The sequence below is a fragment of the Neophocaena asiaeorientalis genome, unplaced genomic scaffold (assembly GCF_003031525.2).
Source record: "Neophocaena asiaeorientalis asiaeorientalis breed wild unplaced genomic scaffold, Neophocaena_asiaeorientalis_V1.1 scaffold256, whole genome shotgun sequence".
Lineage (NCBI taxonomy): Eukaryota > Metazoa > Chordata > Mammalia > Artiodactyla > Phocoenidae > Neophocaena > Neophocaena asiaeorientalis.
The window spans coordinates 4435186-4458431 of record NW_020185324.1 but is presented as its reverse complement, the minus strand read 5'-3'; the positions used below and the strand labels follow the sequence as shown (position 1 = coordinate 4458431).

At 38.3% G+C, this 23246-nt stretch overlaps 1 protein-coding gene across 2 annotated transcripts in view; it reads left to right on the top strand.

Annotated features, from left to right (window-relative positions):
• The window catches only part of GLIS3 (GLIS family zinc finger 3), a 493473-nt gene that overhangs the window by 367741 nt on the left and 102486 nt on the right, over positions 1 to 23246 (top strand). For both annotated transcript variants that reach the window (XM_024734311.1, XM_024734310.1), the window contains 2 exons: positions 17246 to 17407; positions 21459 to 21569. In XM_024734311.1, coding sequence (XP_024590079.1) covers positions 17246 to 17407; positions 21459 to 21569 — 273 coding nt within the window. The remainder of the gene's footprint in view (positions 1 to 17245; positions 17408 to 21458; positions 21570 to 23246) is intronic.

Genomic DNA, 23246 nt, shown 5'->3' with positions numbered 1-23246 from the left:
AAGAATCAATGAATATTTATAAAAGTAAATTGAGTCCCTGGGATATAAGATCCCACAGAAATTCAAAGCATAATTAAAGTAGGGAGAACAGATTAGTGTTAAATATATGTGTGAAGCACATTTCACATTTCCTTCCAACAAAGAGTGAATTTAATTTACTCTAAGAGGAGAAAAAAAGGAAAAAAGTGGTATTGTGAATTAGGATTCTAAATTTGGTTTTTGATATGTTGATTGGTGTACTACAGACATAAAGCCACATGTTGACTTTTTCAGCAAATGCATGCTATGTGCTTGTGTGTGTGTGTGTGTGTGTCTTGGAGGTGGAGGAGGGATATACATAAGTAAATCTAATTACCATTGGCAGTACTCCTCTAGGAGAGCTGCATCAAGTACTAGCAAAAGAATTGTTATCAAAGAGATATTTAAAACTCTTTACCTTTAATCCATAGAAAAATCATTAAACATAGATCAGCTCTTTGTATTGTGGTATGAGGCAAGACCATGTGAACAAAAAGATGTTCAGGTATTGCCTACAGAAAACATCTACATTATTGTGTCATTGTTTGAGGAAACAACCCAAACTCTGTCACTTTACAAAAGAATCATTGAAAATTAATAGATGTGGAAGTTGGTATAAAAGATCAAAATATCAGGGGCTTCTCTGGTGGCGCAGTGGTTGAGAGTCCGCCTGCCGATGCAGGGGACATGGGCTCGTGCCCCGGTCTGGGAAGATCCCACATGCCGCGGAGCGGCTGGGCCCGTGAGCCATGGCCGCTGAGCCTGCACGTCTGGAGCCTGTGCTCCACAATGGGAGAGGCCACAACAGTGAGAGGCCCGCGTCCCCCCCAAAAAAAAAAAAAAAAAAAAGAAAGGTCAAAATATCAATATCTGTCAGCCTGTTCCAGGCTTTCCACAACGGCTTGGAAACTGCTGGAAAAAAGTTTTATGCAACATTGATCACAGAAATGGAAAGAAATGCTAATAGATAAAGAGGACCCTCTGTGTTTTATAAACACTGAAGTGCTGCATATGCACTAATTTGTCAAAAGAACTAAAAAAAGACAAATATTCTCAAGAGATTTTTTCATAAAAGTATGTCCTATAGAAAATCCAAGTTCACTTTTTTTCCTGGCCAAGTTCTCTTGACACAAGTAAACCTTTTGTTGGGATAATGAGGACATGGCTAAATTTTCTGGTGAGATAGTGTTCACCAGAGAATATGTGTACAGACCCCAGGTCCCAAAGGAAATCAAGAAGTGGTGATCCTTCATCCTCCCAAGACGACATCTGTGAATACCTACACCAGGAACCACCTAGGTAATAATCACAATGTGATTTCTTTTTTAATGCAAAATAAATAAGATTCATGTTGGGGGAAAGCTGTGTCTGAGTTGTCAATTTGACCTGTAGGAACTTACTACACAAAATGTGGCCTGAGGACCATCAGCATCTCTTGGGAGTTTTTTTTAGAAAGGTAGACTCTCAGACCCCATTCCAGACCTGCTGAATCAGAGTCAGCCTTACAATGAGTTATTCAGGAGATTTGTGAGCACATTAAAATCTGAGAAGCACTGTCCTAGGATACCACTTGGTAGCTGATTGCTTCAGGTCTTATGCATTGTCTCCATACAATAATTAATAAACTTTTGGTAATTGATTTTGGGTCATTGAATAAATGACGATTGAGAGTAGCTTTGACATTTGGATGATCTGACCTAATATTACCCATCAATCCCAGATTTTTCCATTTCATTTAGTGAGCACCTGACAAGTTCCAAGCACTGTGCTAGGCTCTGGAAACAGGGGTACGGACAAGAAAGAGCTCAGGAGATAACCATTATGCAGACGATTACTGAAATTTTTATTTAATGGCAGATGAGTAAAGAATTATGAAGGAGAAATACAGTGTGCAAAGAAAATACAAATTGGGTGAGCCTGGTTGCGTCCAGAAGATCAGAGAGTGCTATGGGATCCTGGAGTGGTGGTGCTACCCTTTGGAGGCTTCGGGTTCAAGTGGGCCTCTAGTGGGTGGATCCCAGATAGGCAGAAGAGCAGCGAGGTAGATTACCATTCCCCAGTAGTAAGGTGGCTAAGAAGGTAGGAAGCTGTTGCCTTTGAGCTAACTTTTTTTCCCCTTGAATAAACATTTTTATTGGCCATATGATTTTTTTTTTCTTGAGATGCCGAAAGCTTACATGGTTTGCTCAAATTAGAAATATAATAAACACCACAAGTCCAGAGAGCATGCAAACAAGAGCTCTAAATAGGGCAGCAGTTCCAGCTCAGGTTTGTTGATTGTTCTCCAGATTATCTTGGTCTGGTTAGACCTGTGGCTAGGCAGCTTCCTCCTTTGCCTCTCACCTTCAATAGGTTTGTCTTAAAGAGATCAGCAGTGTCCCCATCTATCTTTACTGTGGCTTCAGCTGACCTCTTATCATTCGGAAGGACCAGTGTTGTTTTTGTCATGCTTCTCTCTCCTCTCCTTCCTTCTTTTTTTCTTGTTGAGGTTGCTTTTCCATCTCAGTCATTTCAAGTTTGAATTTGATTTGCATATCTAAACTGCTAATTGTACCAATTACTTGCAGTGCTTCTGAATTCCAAAAAAGAAGTCTGAAACTGACCACTTTCATTAAAGTCAGTGTCAGTTTGCCATGAAATTTGGAGCTATGGAGACAAGTCCTTTTTTTTTTCCTTAAAAATATATTTTTAAAAGGCCAGCTGCCAACGACTGTATTTTTCAGGTCCCAATCGCTCATGTTTCTGGTGGTGTTTTTCTGTAGTCCAGCATACATTCTTTAACTAAATACTACTCTTGAAAGATCAAAAGGAGTACTCCCTGCTTTCATTTTGTTCTTGGCTGTAGCTCACGGATGTCTATTTTTTTTTTTCTTAATTTACAAAAAGCTTTCTTTCAGAAGAAAAAGAAGTGGCTCTGTGGATCATAAAGCGATCATTAGCATTTACTAATACAGTCTGCTCTTAAGTTGCTTTCCACCACATCTTTTCAGTATTATTTACTGAGCAGCTGAAAGAATTGGGCTTTGAATTTTTAGATTACTATAAAGCAAGACCTATTGTCACTTATTGCTGGGTATAATTGCACCATATATATTTAGTGAAGCTATTTATTCATCTCCCTGGTGGATAACTTTGTCAAAATGAGTTGAGATATTTCTGTGTGTGCAGTTGGAATCTAGAAAACATTTGCATTTCATGTAGCACTTCGAAATTATAGTTTCACAAATATTTTTTTTCTCCAGACATGAGGGTCTGTTCTTAAGTTCCACTCATCTTTTATTATTCCCCCTTGTTTGTTAGAAGAAGCACTGTTCCTATGAGTCCATAGTTACTCTGAGTGGATTTTAAGCCCTAACAACATGGTTTTAAAAAGAGAAAGGAAGGAAGGGAGGAAGGAAGAGAAAGCATTTTAATATAAATAGCTTGTATTTTAATATATAATAATGCATTTGTTCATTATTCAACAAATCTACATTAGGAGCTTTCTGTGCACACTAGTGCATCATGAAAAGGACCATCCTGGTCCCCTTCCTAAAGGAGCTCACGGTCCGTGAGGATGTTATAAGGGCATATACATGGGAGACTAAGCCTAAGCTTGGGGACAGAGACTGCTTTCCTGGAAAAGGTATATTTAAGCTAAGCTCGAAAAGATGAGTCATATTTAACCAGGGAAATAGGAGGAAAACATTTTTCCAGGCCAAGGAAGTAGCATGTGCAAATGCCTTGAAGTAAGAAAGGGCATGACGGCTCAAGGAACTGAAAGACCAATGTGGCTGAAGCCGAAGGAGCGAAGGGGAGGACGGTGAGGTGAGGATGAGGCTGAAGAGTAGGCAGGAGCCACATAAAAGCAAGTCCTTGGAAGCCATGGTTAGGCTTTGGTCTTTATCCCAAAACCAATGAGAAACTTTTAAAGAATTTGACACGGGACCGACATGATCAGATTTGTAGTTTTCAACCGATTACTCTGGCAGCAGCGTGGAGACTACATGGTGGATGAGGGCACAAGTGGGAGGGGGAGACCTATTAGGAGATTACTGAGGTAGACCACGTGGGAGAAGTTGGTGGCTTAGTCTAGGGGAGGTCAGATGTTGATGGAAGAAGTAGACATGTTTGAGAGATACTTCTGAGGACCTAGATATTAGAGATGGGTGTGTGAAAGAGGGCTGTCAAGGGTTACTTCCATGTGCTGGGCTGTACTGTTGGGTAAATAGAGAGCAAGGAGTGAAGCTGTGTTTTGGGGGAAAGGTCATTGTTAAATGTTGGAATATTTACTTTGAGGTACCTTGGACCATCAGTATACAGAGATATTGAATAGACAGTGCGACCTGGAGCTCAGAGGAGAGGTCTAGGCCAAGTTTAACAGTTGATAACCCTGTGATTTCTGATGTGATACAGTTAGGATCCATATATCCAACAAAGTAAAGTGAACTGTTTTTCTCTTTCTGGATGAATTTTGCTTCAAATTAGAAGTGCTACGACAAATATTTAGGCAAATAATCATTAACCATTTTTCAAAAAGAACATTTATTGAGCACCTAATACATATTAGGCACCTATTAGATTATGGGAACTGTTAAAACATCTTTCTTTTCTCCATAAGTAAAGTTACTTTGAAGAAAGGCTTAGCCACATAGGCATCTAAGAAGGACCAAGTTTTGTCGCCACTGGTAAATTAGTAGTAAATTCAGAAGCCCCTTCATTTGATGAAATGAGTTAAGGGTTCATGCTGTATTTTATTGTTTGGCTGAGTATGCAGCCTTGAAGTTCTTTCAGAATGCTCAGGTTGACTATTTCACATTAGGTCTGATGTTGTATTTGTTTCCAGCAGCATAAGCATCTGAGTGATTTACAGATGCATACCACTTTTTTTTTTTAATTTGAGAATTACAGTTATTAAAACGAAAGATTATCCCAAGAACATAAGGCTCACAATACTTTTTAGTCATTATCAATGACTTCCCTTTATGCTCAGACTTTGGTGAGAATGATTGGTATAATTTAGGATAGTTGATGGTATTTTCTGTAGTGAATTTAAACTACTAATATTTTTCACTTCGTAAAGGGGCAAAAGAAAAAGCGTGTTTGGATTCCTTCCAAAGCATATTTTTTCCTTTATCTCTTTAACCTCTTGAGAAATGACATTACCTTGGCGTTGTATAGAGGAAATGGTTAAATAATTGAGCCAGAAGGCCATGATTCTGGTTATCCATCTGACACTAGCTCTATGTCTGTGGCAAATCACCTGACTTCTCTAGGCCTCGATTTTCTTCACTTGTAAAATGGGGATAATAATACTAGATAATTTGAATACATGAAAGAAATAATGGTTAACTTTTATTGGAAATTTACTCTGTGCTAAGTATTTTCACGTCAGGATTGTTGGCTCTGTAAGATGGCTAAGGACATAAAGCAAGAAACATATCTTAGAAACAATATCTTTTACTCATTTTTTTACTTCTTTGGAGGATAAGAAACAATTGTAATTTAAATTCATCAAATTAAAACATCTGAGATGATCCACATACACCACAAACTTGACAATTTTAGGTAATATTTTATGTAGCCCTATTATTCTTGTGATAAATGGAGTCATGTTCAGGGCCAGGGAGGGGAGGGTTGAAGTTGCATTAAGTAGAATAGTCAAGGGGATTGAGATTACAATTCTTAGCCAAGGTATTTGCTTAAGAATTGTAGGGATCAGACTCAGTGCATGCATACAGTGATTGAATACTCTGTGGGTCTCAATACCTAAAAGGTCATACTTGGAAGGGGTTAATGAATTTGATGATAGTTTCTTGCCCATGGGTGAACCATGGACATATATATAGGAAGGTGATTTTCTCAACAAAACAAAAAGGAGAAGGGCTCAGAGATGGGATAGGTAGTTTAAAATCAGAACCAGGAAGGAGAAGAGCAAGTAGAAGAATTGGGAGATTTTCTGAGCACCTGCTACTTGCCAGTCAGGCATGTGATGGGAAAGCCATGCAGAAAAGCTCAGCTGTGAAAGAAAGAATATTGGAGATGATGCACTTTGGAAGCAAGTGAGTGAGTGGCCTTGACAAATCTTGTGGGTTGTCACAAAAGATTGTCAGTTCTCGGACTGTGAAGCTGCATCCCTCTGAGCTCACACCTTTGTAATGGCTGCCAGGGCTAATGCAAGGTTTTAGTTCTATTATTTTCATATCTGCTTCTTTTTTAAGCAGCCAGACACAGATGACTTTTAGCAAGTACAGAACTTATATTTAAGCAATGCATAATGAAAATCGACGGCTTTTTGTTGAGAAAAGCATGGTGTCAGGAAAATATCCCTGCCACACTCTTTCCTCCTGTCACAGTGGTGGAAATTTTACATTTGAAAGTGAAAAGGCTTAAGATATAATTTTTTAATCCCATCTTTCCTGCCCACTTGCATCTCTTCCAAAGCTTGTCAGGGCCAGATCTGGAAAAGTAAGAGCCATTAAAAATTTGGCATCTTGCACTCTGTTTTTTGGAGTAAATTCAGTGTGGGCCAATTTATGGTAAATTATTCTCTTCGTGTGTGAATTTCCTTTTCTCTCTTGGCAAATTCATGCTTGCCTCTATACCCCTGCACACAGATCTTAAATATACACATTTATTACAGAATTTGTGTGGGATATGTGTGCAAGTGTTAGTGTGTGCCCATGGCTGTACCCACAAGTACATATGCACATATTTGCACCTGTGTGCCTATATGATAGCAAATTGACTTAAACAGTTTGTCTTGGAAGTTTGTGTTGCTGTATGTATGTTAGCATACATTCTGTTGCAACCCACAAACAGTTTCTCAGTCAAGAGATGACAGAATTCAGCAATCATTTTGGGAAACACCATAGTAAATAAATATATTGCTTAGCTCTGTTAAACCAAGCATGCCAATTCTTAATAAAACTGAAGGCAAGCAGTGGCATTTCTCCTCTTTGCAGTCAAAGACAATTACAGGGGAGCCAGTCCACTGCCAACAGGAAAGGCAGAGCCAAGGCCTTGCTACAGCCCCTTGCACTCTGAATACAGAAAGCTCTGGGTTTAGGCATGGTTATAACCTGGGATTATATGGGGCTGTAATGGCTGCCTCCCATTCAGAGAGGCTGGCTATAGGATGGTGAGCAGAGGCATGGCATGGGAAATTGATTGACCTGCTCTTTGGAGATATTTGACTCAGGCAGTTTAGGGCAAGGTCCCAAAGATCTTTTTTCTTTGCACGAGGCTCTTTCCTGGCATATTTGAGAGCATATTAGCTCAGTTTAGGGCAATTTACATCAGTTTATTTTCCTTTATGAATGAAGAAGGCACACATTTATGTGCCTTGAATCACTGGTAATAACATGTTCCCAATGGGTCTGTGTATGTTTAGCTCAAGTTGGTGTGGTAGGAAGACCGCTCACTCCCTTCACCAGTATTGCTACAGATTTCTCAGAACATCAGTAAAGAAGTTAATGCATTGCATCTACAAAAAAATACAGCCATATGTTGTTATTAGTATTGTTTCCCCATGTGATTAGATATTAAAATAATTATATGTTTTACAGTAATTCTATAGAACATTAAAATAGAGCAAAACCCATAAAGCATTTTACAGCTTTTGCGATGTTGACCATTTGATGTCATCAAGAATGGTAACTGGCCCTACCTAATTAAAAGGCCTTAATGAGCTTACTACACAAGGAAGTCTAGGAAATCAATATGCTTTTTATACAAAGAGTTCATTCTCTCCATTTCATTTAGCATTTATTTAGCAAATAATCTGTGGTCACTTTGAGCATATGCCAAGCACTGTACCCAGTGCTGGCCATAAAAAGATTAATAAGACTCAGTCACTTATCCTCACAAAGCTCACAGCCTACTGGGGGAGACAAACAATCCAATTAGTGTATCTCCAGGCATTACCAAGGCAGTGGGCAAGGCTTGGTTTGTGTGTGTAGGGAGTGGCCCATTGTGCCTTGGTGAAAGCATAAAGGAAGGCATCACAGAGGAGGTGACACCAAGCTAAAGGTTCAGTAGGATGTCACCAGGCACAGGGAGTAGCACAAGCGGAGGCAGAGGCAAAGCAGAGCATGCTGCTTAATTAGGGAACCGCAGCTGGACTGGCCTGGAGTCCAGTGGGAAGGGTGGGAGGAGAGAGGGGAGGGGACAGGCCTGACCGCATACATGCCAAGACCTTCTTTGACCCGTAGCCTCTCTCTCCTTCTCTGTTTCTGTTTTTCTACTTCTCCTTTGCTTTTGCTTACTTAGTTCTCTTTTACTTCATCTATCCCTATCTGTCTTCTGAAATTTGAGAGACCTTTAAGAGAAACTAGAGTTTTAGAGAATGTTTCTGCCATTTTTCTAAAATGCAAAAAATAATGCCTAAAATCCAAAAGATGATTCCTCCAATATCTCTGTTTTCCTCACCTTTAGTATATAGAAAATAATTTGAGGGTGTTGGAGTAGGCTGGGTCAGATTCAGAATTTGTTCTGAGTATATGTCTATCTCCTGGAATGTACTGTGAATGCAGAAAAGGTAGGATGGGGCTTCCCTGGCCGGGCAGCAGTTAAGAATCCGCCTGCCAAGGCAGGGGACACGGGTTCGTGCCCCAGTCCGGGAAGATTCCACATGCCGTGGAGCGGCTAGGCCCATGAGCCATGGCCGCTGAGCCTGCGCATCTGGAGCCTGTGCTCCGCAACGGGAGAGGCCACAACAGTGAGAGGCCCGTGTACCGCAAAAAAAATAAAATAAAATAAAATAATTATAAAAAAAAAAAGAAAAGGTAGGATGGAGCCTGGTGGTTCTTTTGTATCATCCACACAGCCTATAAAGTGCTGAATGTACAAGAAACTCAGTATTCCCTGGTCCATTGGTATATAGACTGATACTTAAAAAATTGGAAAAATTGTTTTCTTTAATATAGAGTAGCAAAATACATGACAGTTGCTTTTATATGTAGACTTTGTATATACTTAATAGAAGTACTGTGTAGATCCATGTATATGGAATTGTATATGACTATGTGGTGGTCAGAAACACAGATACACAGAAAATTAAAAATACACAAAATACACAGAAAATTAAATAGTTTGATTTCTTTTAGGTATATTTATTCAGGGCCAACGACATAGCCTTAAATATATTTGCTCTACTGGCATGTAATCAAAGTGCATTTATTGAGGTCTGACTGTGAACCTCTGAAGGATACATGCTCTAGTGGATATATATTTGCAGACTGCATGAAATCAATGCTAATAAACAACAACAAAATTCAGGCAACTTATTGTTATGTTTAAACAACCCCCAAACAACCAGTTTTCCATTATTTACCCACTCACGGAATAATTATTTGCTTGACATTGTAGTTTTCTGGCGTTGTATTGACACAACATGAATAATATATGATATTTTATATCTGTTGAATAACCGGAGACAGCCATATGATATGTTTTAAATATCAGTGTTGCACTGTGGAGTATTCTTTTTCCAGTTGTGAATATAATGCCCATGATGAGGTTCCATTTATCCCCAGCTCCTTTCAATTTTTATAAACCAGACACTTGATAATTTCCATAAAAATTTAATATGGTTCAAATGTTGGCACAAAAATAACATATTTCTCTCTACATTGTCATGTAGCTTCTCCAAAACATTTTTTCCATTTTCAATTTTTATGTTACACCCTTATTTATTTTGCCACCTCATTTAGAGTGTCCTTTTAAAGATCAGCTGCTGCCCATGACCCAAAATGTTAAAAAACAACAAATTGCCTTAAACCGATAAGAAACACATACATACTGCCCATTTAGGTAACCTTTGTTTTATACAGATTTCTTAATCAAAAACAAGAAGCACAACAAGCCAGGAAGTTGCATTTATGAGCTAGTTAATAGATTCATTTTGTATACTAGAATAAGAAGGAGAAACATAGTAACTGGGATCTCTTTATTACAGTTTAGGAAAACATTACAGAAAGGGTTTTATATTAATTCTACAAAATTTTAATAGTTCCAGAAAATCTGGATAAATGAGTATAGTAGGCCATTTCAGAATGCCAGATGAGTGGCATGCACTGAAGTGGTTGACTCATTGAAGCCAAAGTGTCAGAGTCTCTTCCCCACTCTGGCTGCCCCAGCCAAGCCAAAGGACCGGGAAACTTTGAAGGCTGTCCTAGGAAATGCAAGTGCAAATCTATTTAGGTGTTTGGAATCTTTGGAAAATCACTTGGGAGTGCACTGATTTCCTTGAAGTAAAGAGAAATATCAAATTAACCAGGGTTACCCTACCACAATTTTAAATAATTTTCCAGCTTCTCTTGATAGAACTTTGAAATATTTTAAAATCAGATATTACCTTTAACAACCAAAAGGAAACATAGAAACTCGTTTTCTGTGGGTACCTTCTTCCGTTATGGATGAGAAGGTGATTAGACTGAAAACATGAGTAAAATCACAAAGTGAGAACCTGCAGAGACATCTTCTCCATCCTCGTTACAGAATTAATAGTCTGAATGAAGCATGGAGAGGAAGGAACTCCATATTATTCAGTTTAATAAATTCATGAACTGGATACTTTTTGTTTATTTGTTTGTTTGCTGTACGCAGGCCTCTCACTGTTGTGGCCTCTCCCGTTGCGGAGCACAGGCTCCGGACGCACAGGCTCAGCGGCCATGGCTCACGGGCCCAGCTGCTCCGCGGCATGTGGGATCTTCCCGGACTGGGACACGAACCCATGTCCCCTGCATCGGCAGGCGGACTCTCAACCACTGTGCCACCAGGGAAGCCCTAGATACTTTTTAAAAGCCTCAAAACATTTGAATTATTTTCTTTTTCTCCCTTTATGTAACACTTTATACAAACTGATGTGGTAAATACTAAGATTTGCTGGAGCATCCAGTCCTAATAAGAATGCACTGGGAACAGAAACCACAGGGTGGCACGAGGCAAGCCGTATGTCCAAATGCGAATGAGAGTGAAGGAGAAACAAGATCAGATTGCCCCAATGTGCTTCTGCAGTCTTTCTGTTTTGATTTCTTGTCCTTTTTTCCCCCTGACTTTTCTTCTTCTTTTCTTCCCCCAGACAACACTTTCTGTTCTCTTCCCAACCTAAGTTTAACAATTAGACTTTACTCTTCTGTACTTTTAAGGAGAAAGCAGCAATAGTAAGCCCTTTACTTTTTTATTCTTGCTCTAGTTCTTTTTTTATTTTATCTCTTTTTTTTTTTTCTTTAAATCCCATCAAACTGTACATATTCAACCTGAGGGTGGTTTCATGATCCCTAGAACCTTACTTCTCAAACTGGAATCTTTGAACATTCAACATTTAGAAGTATGACCTAGGAGATAGTTAGAAATGCAGAATCTCAGGCCCTACTCCACACCTACTGAATCACAATCTGTATTTTAATAAGATGCCCAAGTGACTTATGAGCACATAAAGATGGGAAGCACTGTCCTGGAAGGAAACTTATAAATCTCAGCTGAACATATGAGTCAGATTTCTCACCTCTTCTCAGATGTGTGGAGTGGCTCTGGGCCCTCAGCCGTGCCTTTGGCCCCCTCTTTCTGAGTCACAGAAGAAGCCATCTTTCATTTATACCTTTTGCAGGTATGGCCATGATTCAAGTGGACTTGAACTCTTGGGCTTACTGTGGAAGTCATCTTGACTATATCCACAGTGTTATAAATATTTGCTGACCTTTCCACCAAAGCCTTTCGCCTCTGTTGTCTTTGGGCTGTACCTGGAAGTTGTAAACTAGCATATAATTCATCAGTCAGTCCCCAGCGCTGCACAGCATGACGCAGTATCAGCTGTCACTAATGGGATTAATTGGTCTTGACTGATGAAATTGTAAAACTTATTCTTCCAAGGGTCGTAAACACTGAGCCTTAATTGAAATCAAATGTATATTTTTAAAAAGCGTGTCCAGCATCATAGACTCCTTTCTGTTTTGGTTTTGTTGACACTAGTGATGGTATAGAAACCTGACTGGGAAAGGTTTGCTGTTATTACTGCTTTGAATACGAACTTGTGCTTCTCAACACTCTAAATTGCTGCTTAGGGGAGGGAGTAATATTCTACTTGATTACTGGTTACACATATGGAATAAATCCTATTTTAATGGTGTCTAATGAGTCTTTCCTTTTCAAAACCTTACACAAAAGCCTCTAATAGAAAGGGAAAGTAATATTTCAAAGGTCATCTTAATGCCACTTAATGTCAACAATCTGTAATCAAGCCTATATATAGAGAGAGAGAGAGAGATGGTGATTACAGACCAGTTGTGATCCTTTAAATATGAAATAATCTCCTAAATTAACAAAGTGGTGCAAGCTAAGGATCTCTGGATTTGAGGTAACTTATACTTTTTAATTAAGGTTTGTTACTTGAAAACAGCCTCAGAGTTAAAGAGATTTTTCTCAGAGTGAGGCTTCATACAATGCAGTATTTTCAAAACCCCATGAGATTTAAAATTCTGTTGCTTACAGTTTCATGCATTGTTCTTACATGTGTCTGTAAAGCCACTGAAATGTGCGATTGGAAAATGATGACTCCCCGTCAGTGCTTTTTTCTCAGCAGTGAAATGTAGTAGGCGCTAGAAACATGGGATGTTTTGTTGGTCAGGAGGCCACTGAGGGAACTGTTAGGCATACCTGTTTCAGAACTAGACATCTGCTTGGCAACAGATTAAATAATCAGGAGTTTAAAGAATCTCTAGTATGACATTGGCATTCTGGAATTTTGTCTCATTTGCAGTGCAAATGGAGATAACCCTGCTTTATCCTGGGATGGAGATGTTTCCTTTCAGTCCAGGGCTGCTGCAAGCCCATATGACTCTTGTCCCAATTAGAAATGAGTGAATTCTGCAAGACACTTTACTTCTGTCAGGAGATTTTCTTAAGAACATTAACAGTGATTACAAAATGAACGGCATTCCAAACTCACACTGTAGCATCTGAATCTCCTGGAGGGCCCCTTAACACTCAGACGTCTGGGCCCACACCCCCAGGTTTCTGTTCTGTAAGTCTGGGGTTGGGCCAGAGAATTTGTGTTTCTGACAAGTTCCCAAGGGTATGCCGATGCTGCAGGTCCGCACACCGTGTCTTTGAGAGTCACTGCTCAAGGTTCACCATTGTGTGACCTGTCCAGCCATATGCATTGATCTTGCTTCCATCTTCCCATGAGTAAAATTTGCATTCATCTTGTTCCTCTCATTGCTTAACACATAGTGCCATGCTCATAGGGCTTACTCAGTATTGGTCGGGGGAAAAAAAGAATGCTATTTAGATAAAATTACTAATGGGTACCAGACCCATTTCCCACCACCACTCCCTCCCGTATTACCATTCTGCATTTGTCTCTCTTTTTTTTCCACTTTTCCTTCTTCTGCTACCCCCTTGGATTCTGAGAGCTTGTTTATTTGTTGTTTTTCTCTCGTCTTCCTATATATGGCTTGTGTTTGAACCACGGGCATCTTCAGGCCTGATGACCCAGCTGTGTGTCAATGGGCCTTAGGTTCCTGGCTCTACAGGAAGTCCAGGAAGGGGATGACCAGGGACTAAGATATTGGTCAATTTTTGTATAGAGGTTGGTTCGTGGCAATGACACAAGCAGTCAGGTGACAATTTGGACCTTAGATCTCAGGATAGACTCTACACTTCAGGAATCTTGATGAGAAAGTTTGTGGTCAAATTCAAGGAAACTCTCCTTCTATGATTCCGGCTTACCTTTATGTTTAGATGTTCCTTTACAAGGTGAGACTCATTTTGAAAGATTTTGAAAACATGAAGAAATATAAGTAGAAAACAAAGCATCCATTTACTCAAACACCCAAAACATCCAGTTTAGCTGTATTTTGTAACACTCTTGTGTAGTTCTACCTAAATGTTAGTTTATTTTTAATGCATTGGCATTTAATTGAACTTATAAATCTTGGGGTAAAATTGCCTGAGGGAGAGGAAACTCCTGTGCTGAATTACAGGTTTATTCCCATAATGAATGATAATGATTCATTATGAAATCATTCGCTTTCAAGTTTCATCCAGACACCTTTAGAGAAATGAACAGCACCTAATTTCTCTTCTTGCAGAATTGTTAGTGTGGCACGCACGTTCAATCAGGTGTGATTCTCTGCATACTCCTGTGATGTGTTGGGTGTTAGGAGCACCCCCATGGAGCCATTTGTCAGTTCTTCCATGCTGGATTTTATTGGTTTGGCGTTCATGGTTTCTTCCCAGTGAATTTCTTCAACAAGAGTGAGTGGTTGATGTTTATTATGAGCCCCTGAATACATGCGGTTGCCTTGTTCTTGCCTTTATTCATACAGCTCAGTGTGGTCAAATCCCTTCACTCTTAATCTTTTCTCCTGAAAATTGTATAATGCTAGTACAAGTACTACAAATACTTTTGTCTTCTGGCCTTTCTTGTTACAGAGGAAACATCTGAGATCAGTTGGATTTTCATGATTTTACTGATAATCTTTTTGTTGTCATTTTCAGTCTGGGTGCTCATATTTTCCTCCATCTTTGCTATTTTTATTTTTATTTATTTATTTATTTATTTCTTGTGGTACGCGGGCCTCTCACTTTTGTGGCCTCTCCCGTTGCGGAGCACAGGCTCCGGACACGCAGGCTCAGCGGCCATGGCTCACAGGCCCAGCTGCTCCGCGGCACGTAGGATCTTCCCGGACCGGGGCTCGAACCCTTGTCCCCTGCATCGGCAGGCGGACTCTCAACCACTGCGCCACCAGGGAAGCCCATCTTTGCTATTTTTAAAAAATGGTCAGGGTGTTCTGAGCTATAGTTTACTTTTCACTGATTTGCTTGGAATGTAGCAAGCTCTTTGGTCTTTGATCATTACTTCTGTAACAATAACACTAGCAATTAACTGAGTTCAACTGGACATTTACATGGACATTTAACTGGAGAGACCTTAGAAATGCTAATCTACATTCATTTTACATCTGATGAAGTGGGCAGTTGGAATTAGTTCTAGGACATGTTTGGGATCCCCTCTAATCACTCTGTGGTAGATCTAGGGGTCTTATCTGTCTGGTGCTCACAGAAACCTCATTAATATATTCTAAAGTGGTCCTCCACTCCCATGTTGGTGCTGAGACAGTGCAGCCTTCTCTCTGACCAAGAGCTAGGGTGACTATAGAAGGGAGTGGTTGTTGGGGCCTACTCAGGTCTGGGTATGCACCCCTGGAGCTGGCCCCAGAATGGTGCCCACCCTACAAAACAGCCTTGCTAGGAACTAGGCTACAGGCTTGATGCGTCCAAAACCACAAGCTCATTTTAGACCTAAGTGTGGTCTACCAGGTGATTCTAAGACAAATGAACTGAGCTCCAGAAGTTTGCACTGAGTTATCATTCAGAGTGAACCTTAAAAACAGAGGTTTGGTTGGCAGAGGCCTCTTAGCCATGAATTGGGGGTTATCTTTGAGCCCCTTTATTCTCAGATTTGAGACCCATTTGAAAACCTGAAGAAATAAACCACTTAATTCCCCTCTCCCTCTAGCGATATAACATTATATGCCTTTCACTCTTCGTCAGCAATCATCTTCTGTTCGGGCTAAATTTATTTTTATGTGAAATAGAAATCAGGAAAACACCAAAATTATTTTAAGCAAAATATCAAAATTGAAATAAACCAACATATGTCTGTGAAACATGTATAACTCTCAATCAAAAATAAGTGCAACTTTCATAAATTTCTTAAAATACTCCAGCATGCAAAATCTGGACAACTTAAATAGATGGAGTTGTGACATGTTCGATTATTCTTCCTCCTTAGTTCATCCTTTACTTAAAGGTGAAAATTCAAATAACCAAAACCTGGCCAGCTCTGTGTCATCCCTTCATGGACAATGTACTCATCTGTTATAATAAGTAAGAGAACCAAGGAATTTTATAGCATTTCTTGTAGTAAGCTTAAGTTATACCTGCTAATTTTTAATGAAAACCATCTTCAATTTACCCTTCTTTACTTCTGTTCTCCCCACCAGCCCCACATTCCTCTCTAAGGAGTGAGGTTTCTTAATTGCAGTAAACATATTATGTTTTGTTCTGATAGTTTGGGGTTTTTCTTCTTTTGGCCATGCTCCGCAGCATGTGGGATCTTGGTTCCCCGACCAGGGATCAAACCCGCACCTGCTGCATTGGAAGCGCAGAGGCTTAACCACTGGACCACCAGGGAAGTCCCTGATAGTTTTTTAATTCAGTTTTCCTTGCATTGGGAACTCTAATGGCATTAAAATTGTCAAAAGGACATAATATTCTGGGGCTTAGCATCAAAGAGAAAGTTAAAGGATAAAGGCCCATCTCACATTTATGCTTCATGTATAGGCTTTCTCTAACACATTTTCTATTAGATTGTCACTTCAAGGATTGAAATCACTTTGACCCTCTAATAGTAGCTGATATTTTGCCCACAGAAGACAGTAAGTAAATACTACCATCAATAAATATTATTGACAAACCAATGAAGCATTTCTTGAGATCTTCAACTTTTTATTTTAAGCTCTTCTCTTTAAGAACCAGGTAACAAAATTTCTTAAAAAAATAGAAATAAATAAAACTATAACTTTATTTGGAATATGATTTAGCAGTAAATGAATTGTCTTCCATTCCCTTTTTAAAAGCATGTTAAAAACTTTATCTCATTAGGCTTGGCATCACCCTGTATATTAACAGGGTCACTCTTGGGAGTTGAAAACCACTTAAGATAGAGTTAAGAAAGTTTATGATCTTAATGATTCAGCAGGCACATGTCCTTTTCATCTCTCACTCTTGGATAGTCTATTTACTTTTTTTTCTCATACATCACTCTTTTTTTGTTAGTTTATTAGTTGTAAAAAGTTTCTTCCTTCCTGGTTCTTTCAATTTGGACCAATTTGGAAATGAAAAAGTGTGTTAATTTTTTAACAAACCTTTAAGGCACGCATTAGTGTATTTTTATTAACTGAGCCAGATGGCTCACAGCAAATTTTCTCGGACATAAGTAATCACAGAAATCAGTTTGGGACCCAAATCTGGTATGGAAAGTGGCATGTATATTCAGTGGAAAAATGCAGTTCACATAAACATACGGATCTTTTTAGAAGTAATATTGTTACTGTTTGGATTTCATTTTATTTTTTTGTTTTAGGCTAAGTACAAACTAAGGACATTTATTTTTCCTGTCCCCCAACCCCAAACATTCAAGGTCCTTCTCAACAACCAAAAATTGTTTTCTTTTTTGCAGTTTGAAGGTTGCAAGAAGGCCTTCTCAAGGCTCGAAAATCTCAAGATTCATTTGCGGAGCCACACAGGCGAGAAGCCGTATTTGTGCCAGCATCCGGGCTGTCAGAAGGCGTTCAGTAACTCCAGTGACCGCGCCAAGCACCAGAGGACACATCTGGACACTGTAAGAACGGCAGGAGCTTTCCAGCTTCCAGCCCCAAGCCCCGGTGTGCGGAAGTGCCCGTTTGACAGTGGGACGGTGAAGGTGTTTGCTTTATGACCTGCAGGTTATAGGGAGAGTGCCAAGGGCAGCAGTGAAACCTGGTAAAGAGCCAGAAGGGGCCCTGTTTGGTTCTTTCTTTTCCATTTTTCTGTAGTCACAAGTTATCCTAAATATTACAGCTGCCTGGGACAAAGGGGGTTCCTTGGTTACCTCTGTATAAAAAGCAAAGGCACTTTAGGGGCTGTCGTATAGTAGATTTTAGTACAGAGAATGACTCCTAGAGATTGGACATTGAAGTAAAGTGTTCAAATATCAAGATATACTAAGATAGGTAAGATACGCTATTGTTAGAAATAGGAAGCACTTTTTTTCTTACCCTGGTTCTTTTCTTCTTGACATAAGAACTTTGAGACTGGCATGATTTTTGAAAGTGAATCTAGCCTTTTGCTTTAGAAACCACCTGGTATTTTCACCTTCAAGTGATCTAAAAAGAATCAGCAAATCTTTCCCAAGGGTTCAGTTTCATCACGCTTCCTATGTGTTAACAGCCACATATCCATTGACATAAACCTTAACTCTCTTAGTGCTGAAACATTTTGTTCATTTGCTAATGCCCTTTCCTTGACTCTGTCTTTTATTTTCTAAATTATGTTGATTGTCTTCCTTTGCATTTCTCAGGTTTTGATGCCATTTTCTTTACATGAGGCCAGGTAGATTATATGTAATTTTAGTTCACTTAACAAAGCCATCAGGATAAATGTATTATACACATCACAGATCTCTTATCCCACGTTCTTGCAAGTAATGTATTCATGACAGTACTTTTTCAGTGTTAACATTCTGATGTCTATTATTAAACTACACCAGAATTTGAATTTTTAAAAGATACTGTTATTTCTACACACCTTCTCATACATATTTAAGATTCTTCTGATGTTATAGCTGACATATTTATTAAATTTTATATTAGTCTCTATTAGTCATACTAATAGAAGTCATTTTAGCTATATGTCACATAACCTTTCTAAACAGAATTACCTCCTGATATATATATAAATGGGATGGTTTGCCTAGTAAATATCTGAAATATAATTAGAGTAATATGGGTGTAAGATGGACCCTTTCTGCTATAGCTGAATTGAATTCAGTCATTTTAGGACCAAAAAAATGGAATATTAAGTGAATAAATTTGGTGAATAGCAGTATTTTTTAAAGGTAGAAGAAGGAAAAAAAAGAATGAATTATGTTTAAATGCCCGATTTTATATGTCTAAAATGGTCTTGGTAGAATCTAATAAATTTTCCAATTTGTCATTAAACTTTATCATGGAAGAATGAACATTCATGAGACAAGATTGTCTTGAGAAATTGCTTCTTCTCTAGCTAGTTATCTATAGTTTGAAAGAACTATTGTAAGGCTAAGTGTTATGGCTCTACAATACCCTTCTTTGCTTGGAGCTAATTTTAGCTAATCAAACTAAGAGCATTTTCTAAAATCATTTTGAATTAAAAAATATATATCCCTTTTAAAAACTTTTGAGGAAAGCTACCTAAGATAATAATTTCATGATTAAGTTCAATGCAGTAGCTTTTAAGACTTAGCTGTTTTTATTTTTGTTAATTATTTCTCTATTAAATCTTTTAAAACCATCATTTTTCCTTTGAAGTCCAAACTACCTTCTGTTTAAATTTTTATTGCATTTAACAAATTGGTAAGTTCTTTTAAAATCTTCTACAATTTTAAGAAATTAAACATTTATTTAAAGAAGGAAACTGTAGTTGCTTGTAGAATTTATTATTTAAATTTAGGTCCCCATTCCCTTTCATTAAGTACTCCTTACGCTAATGCTGTCAGAATTTTGGATAAAGTATTTCTTCAGTTAAATGGATTCTTTACTTATAGGAAAATGATTTCCCCATAAAAATTACTGAGTTCATAATTCTAACCCTGAAAAGTGTTATTAATTCATTTCTCTATTAGCATCTTAATGTCTCAACAGGGGAAATAGTTTTATCGTACAAATGGAAAATAATGAAGAATATAGTTTGATGAAGTGTAACATGCCATTTAAAGCTCAGGTAATCTGAGTTAAAATGACCAGCATATCCGTACCACTTAGACCATCCCCTGATGTTGCTCTTTTGGCATACTGATCCCAGGTGGCTGATAGCAGGGGAGAGAGTGACATCTCAAAATCAAATACAAAATGACGTTACCCATTTCTTATCTTTCTAACCCAAGTAATGGTGACTATTGTGATAATTATGGCATCGATTTATATAACACGTTAATATTCCCAAAGATTTTTACATGCAACATCTCTAATGCTCAAAACATGAGCTTATGTGGTCACAGCGTGACTGCCAATAAAGATGTTGGCTAATTGCCCCCATAACACCAGGGCAGGACAGGAAAGACTAGGGCAAGAAAGCTGTGTGAACCCAGAAAAGATTCCCAGGTTAAAGGAAACCTTTGTTTACCCAATGGAAACTTCCTTGGCAAGTGACTTCAGCCCATAATTGGCTCATCATTTTGCAGAAACTGTGACATATTGAGAGGCTGGTTCATCCATTGTTCACTGTTAGATCCCTGATATGTAACACAGTGTCCAGCGTGTTACAGGAGCAAAAGAGTTGCTGGGTGATTTACTCATTCAATCAATCAGTCAGTCGATGAACAAACACATCAGGTAATCAAACTTAGAATTCAAATTGGGAGTTTCAAACTGAATTATATATTCATGACTTTACCTTGTTCTTGGAATCAAAAATGGTAACAGTAGCAACAAAAAAAGTGAATCACATATATGGCTTCCTGCAGGGCAAATAATATAATCCACATATATGTTGGCCTACAAAATGACAAGCAAGTGCATGAAAACAGGAACAAAATATAAACAGTAGGGGAAAAAAAAACTGATTTTTCGGGAGAGTTAGGTCAACAGAATAAGCAGGTTTCTAAAGAAAGAATTCTATTGTAGAGACAGGGTTTTAATTCTCTTCCTTACATTTCACCTCATGCAGGCATAGCTTTAATATGTCACCTGATGAGATACTAAGTAGATGAGTGACTATTAATACATCTTATAAACACAGTTAATCTTGTGATTTTTTTCAGTTCTTAGGATAAGCAGATTTTTATTTATTCTACAATTTAAAAGCCGTATTCCCAAAGCTTTGGTTTGAATTTCGTTGTTACAATAGGAATAGTTGCTAAAATTTGAATCAATGTGTAGTGCTCTCATTCATTAATTCATCATTCCTAATTAGCATCTACCAATCACCAGGGACATGAAAATAAAAGATTCTAGACTCTGCCTTAGGCTCCACACCTTACATCTCTCAGGCGTATGGGGGAATTGGAGTAGCCAAAACTTGTGTTCTCGTCATGCTCAGCCAAGGGCTTATTCACCTAACCCAGGCTTAACACCAGGACTCCTCTACTACTAATAATATTAATGTTTCTCTGGCTGATTTTTCATGTGTCTGTTGTTTGAAACCTACTGTCTTTTACTCACTTTCCACTAATTTTCCCTTTTAATTTTCTCCCTCTCTCTTTCTGAATCAGGTTTCTTCTGAAACATTCCCAGTCTTTTCTGGACTTTTCTACAGCTTCTTTATACCTGAACTCTTAAAGAGTATGTGTTTCCTAATTTCTGACAGTACCAAAGATTGTTTTCAGGGGAACATAACTGTAAGTATGACTGAAGATACTAATAATTTCCATATTGAAAAATGCCACAGGAGGTTTCGCGGTAAGAGTGCATTCTGTAGCAGTCTCTTAAAAATCTTCAAAGATAAGCCATCTCTTTGTTTCTTGAAAGTTTACTCTTCTCTTCGCCTTGATGCAAACTTTCTGGGCTTTCTAATTAAAATGAATGAGTATCACATAGCATTTCACGTCAGTCAGTTGGTAACAGTTCATGCTCTGAAGTCAGTCGTCTTTGAGTAGACCTTCCCCAGTTACCTTTATGATTTAACCACAGCTGTTTCTTTCTTTCTTTCTTATTTAGAAACCTTATGCTTGTCAAATTCCAGGATGCACCAAACGCTACACAGACCCAAGCTCCTTAAGAAAGCATGTGAAGGCACATTCTTCCAAAGATCAGCAAGCAAGGAAAAAGGTAATTTTGAAAGAGAATTTATCCAGCCAGGACAAGCACATTTAAATTCCTCTTGCAGTACTGGGAGCTTCTGCAGGGCATTGGTGATTCTCATACTTCTCAAGGTATAACATGTTTTAGACTCTGAGTAGAGAAGTCATCCATGAAGTAGTAGCAAGGCTGTGATTTTCATAACTGATGTAACCAGATATGAATTTCTGGGGAGGGTTTGTATAATAGGAATTGGAGGAAATTAGTGAAAGTCACCTAAACTGGAAAGTAACAAAATTCAGTCCAAATAGCTAAAGAAAATTGAATTGGGAAAAACAGCACAACAAAAACCCTTTCTGGAGATAAGTGCTTTTTCATAAAATATCAGTTGGCTAAAATAATTACGTCTGATGAAGCAGGTAGGGTAAGTATAGAGCATTCTTCCCTTTAAGCTTAGAAAAAACCACATTCCTTAATAAGTATTACGTAAGAAAGTCTGAGAAAGGAATTGAACCTAAAATTACTTTGACATCAATGAGGGCTTAGTGCATCTCTCAAAGTTCATAGAAATTATAGTATCTCTCAGATTTGGAAGAAATGTTAAAGATCAACCTGCCAACCCACCTGACTTATTCTCCTGACCTCATAAAATCTCCAGCAAGTGGTTGACCATGCTGTGCTTTAACACCTCGAGAAATGAGGAGCTTACTGCCTTTCTAGGATTTTCTAATAACTGAGTTTGTAAATTTTTGGACCAAAAAGTATCTTCTGATCATGGCAGAAAATAAGTTGACCTGACCTTGGCTTTTTGAGTGTTTCATTTGTGTTCAGATGGGTACCTGGTTCATCTAAGGGCCCTTCATAACAAATTTAAGGGAAGTTTAAGACTCTGCTTATTTCAAGTGATTGAACCCCATGGTGTGATTAAACCCTATGGCTGTGGTTTTCAGATCACCATGGCTTCTAGTTAACTAGAATCGTTTATTCTTTTATGATTTATAGGGATTTAACTCTTTTATGTTGGGAAATGCTCTGTAATCTTTTTGTTACTTGAGATTTTTTCTTCCTTGAGAGGTGTTAGCACAATGCCAGTTGAGGGCTCATATATGGAAACAATTTGACCCCTTTGCTGTGAGTTAGAAAAATGGCCAGTCAGAAGGATTTGATAGATATTCTTTTTTAAAAAATAGATATTCTTAACGGCATACATACCCACTCTTGTAAGTCAATTGTTAAAATTATTTTTTTCTCTATAAATATAGTTAAGTGTCTTTAATTGGAATCCCAATAAACTGATAACAGATGATCATTATCAAGAGATGATAATAGATGATCCTTCAACATGGATTGGATATGTTCCTGTATTTTAAAACAGCAAAGAAACTGCTAAGTGAATTAATAATATACATAAAGTTGTAAGGAGGATGCTTAATATTCTTAAAATAACACACCATTGTTGCATACTGTTAACTGTATAGGAGGACCATTGTCTAATGTTTTTTGTCATTATCCATGTATATCTTATAAACTTGAAGTAGTAAGTTGTGCTTGTTAAAAAATAAACCTTGCTGAGTTTCTTCCCCCTAAATCTGACCATTCTCCACCTCCAAGTTGTCCCAAATGTATGAGGTTTTACTGTAATAGCCAATCTATCGTCAGATTGAAGAGCACCTTCACAGAGAATAACAACTGTCATGGGCATGACAG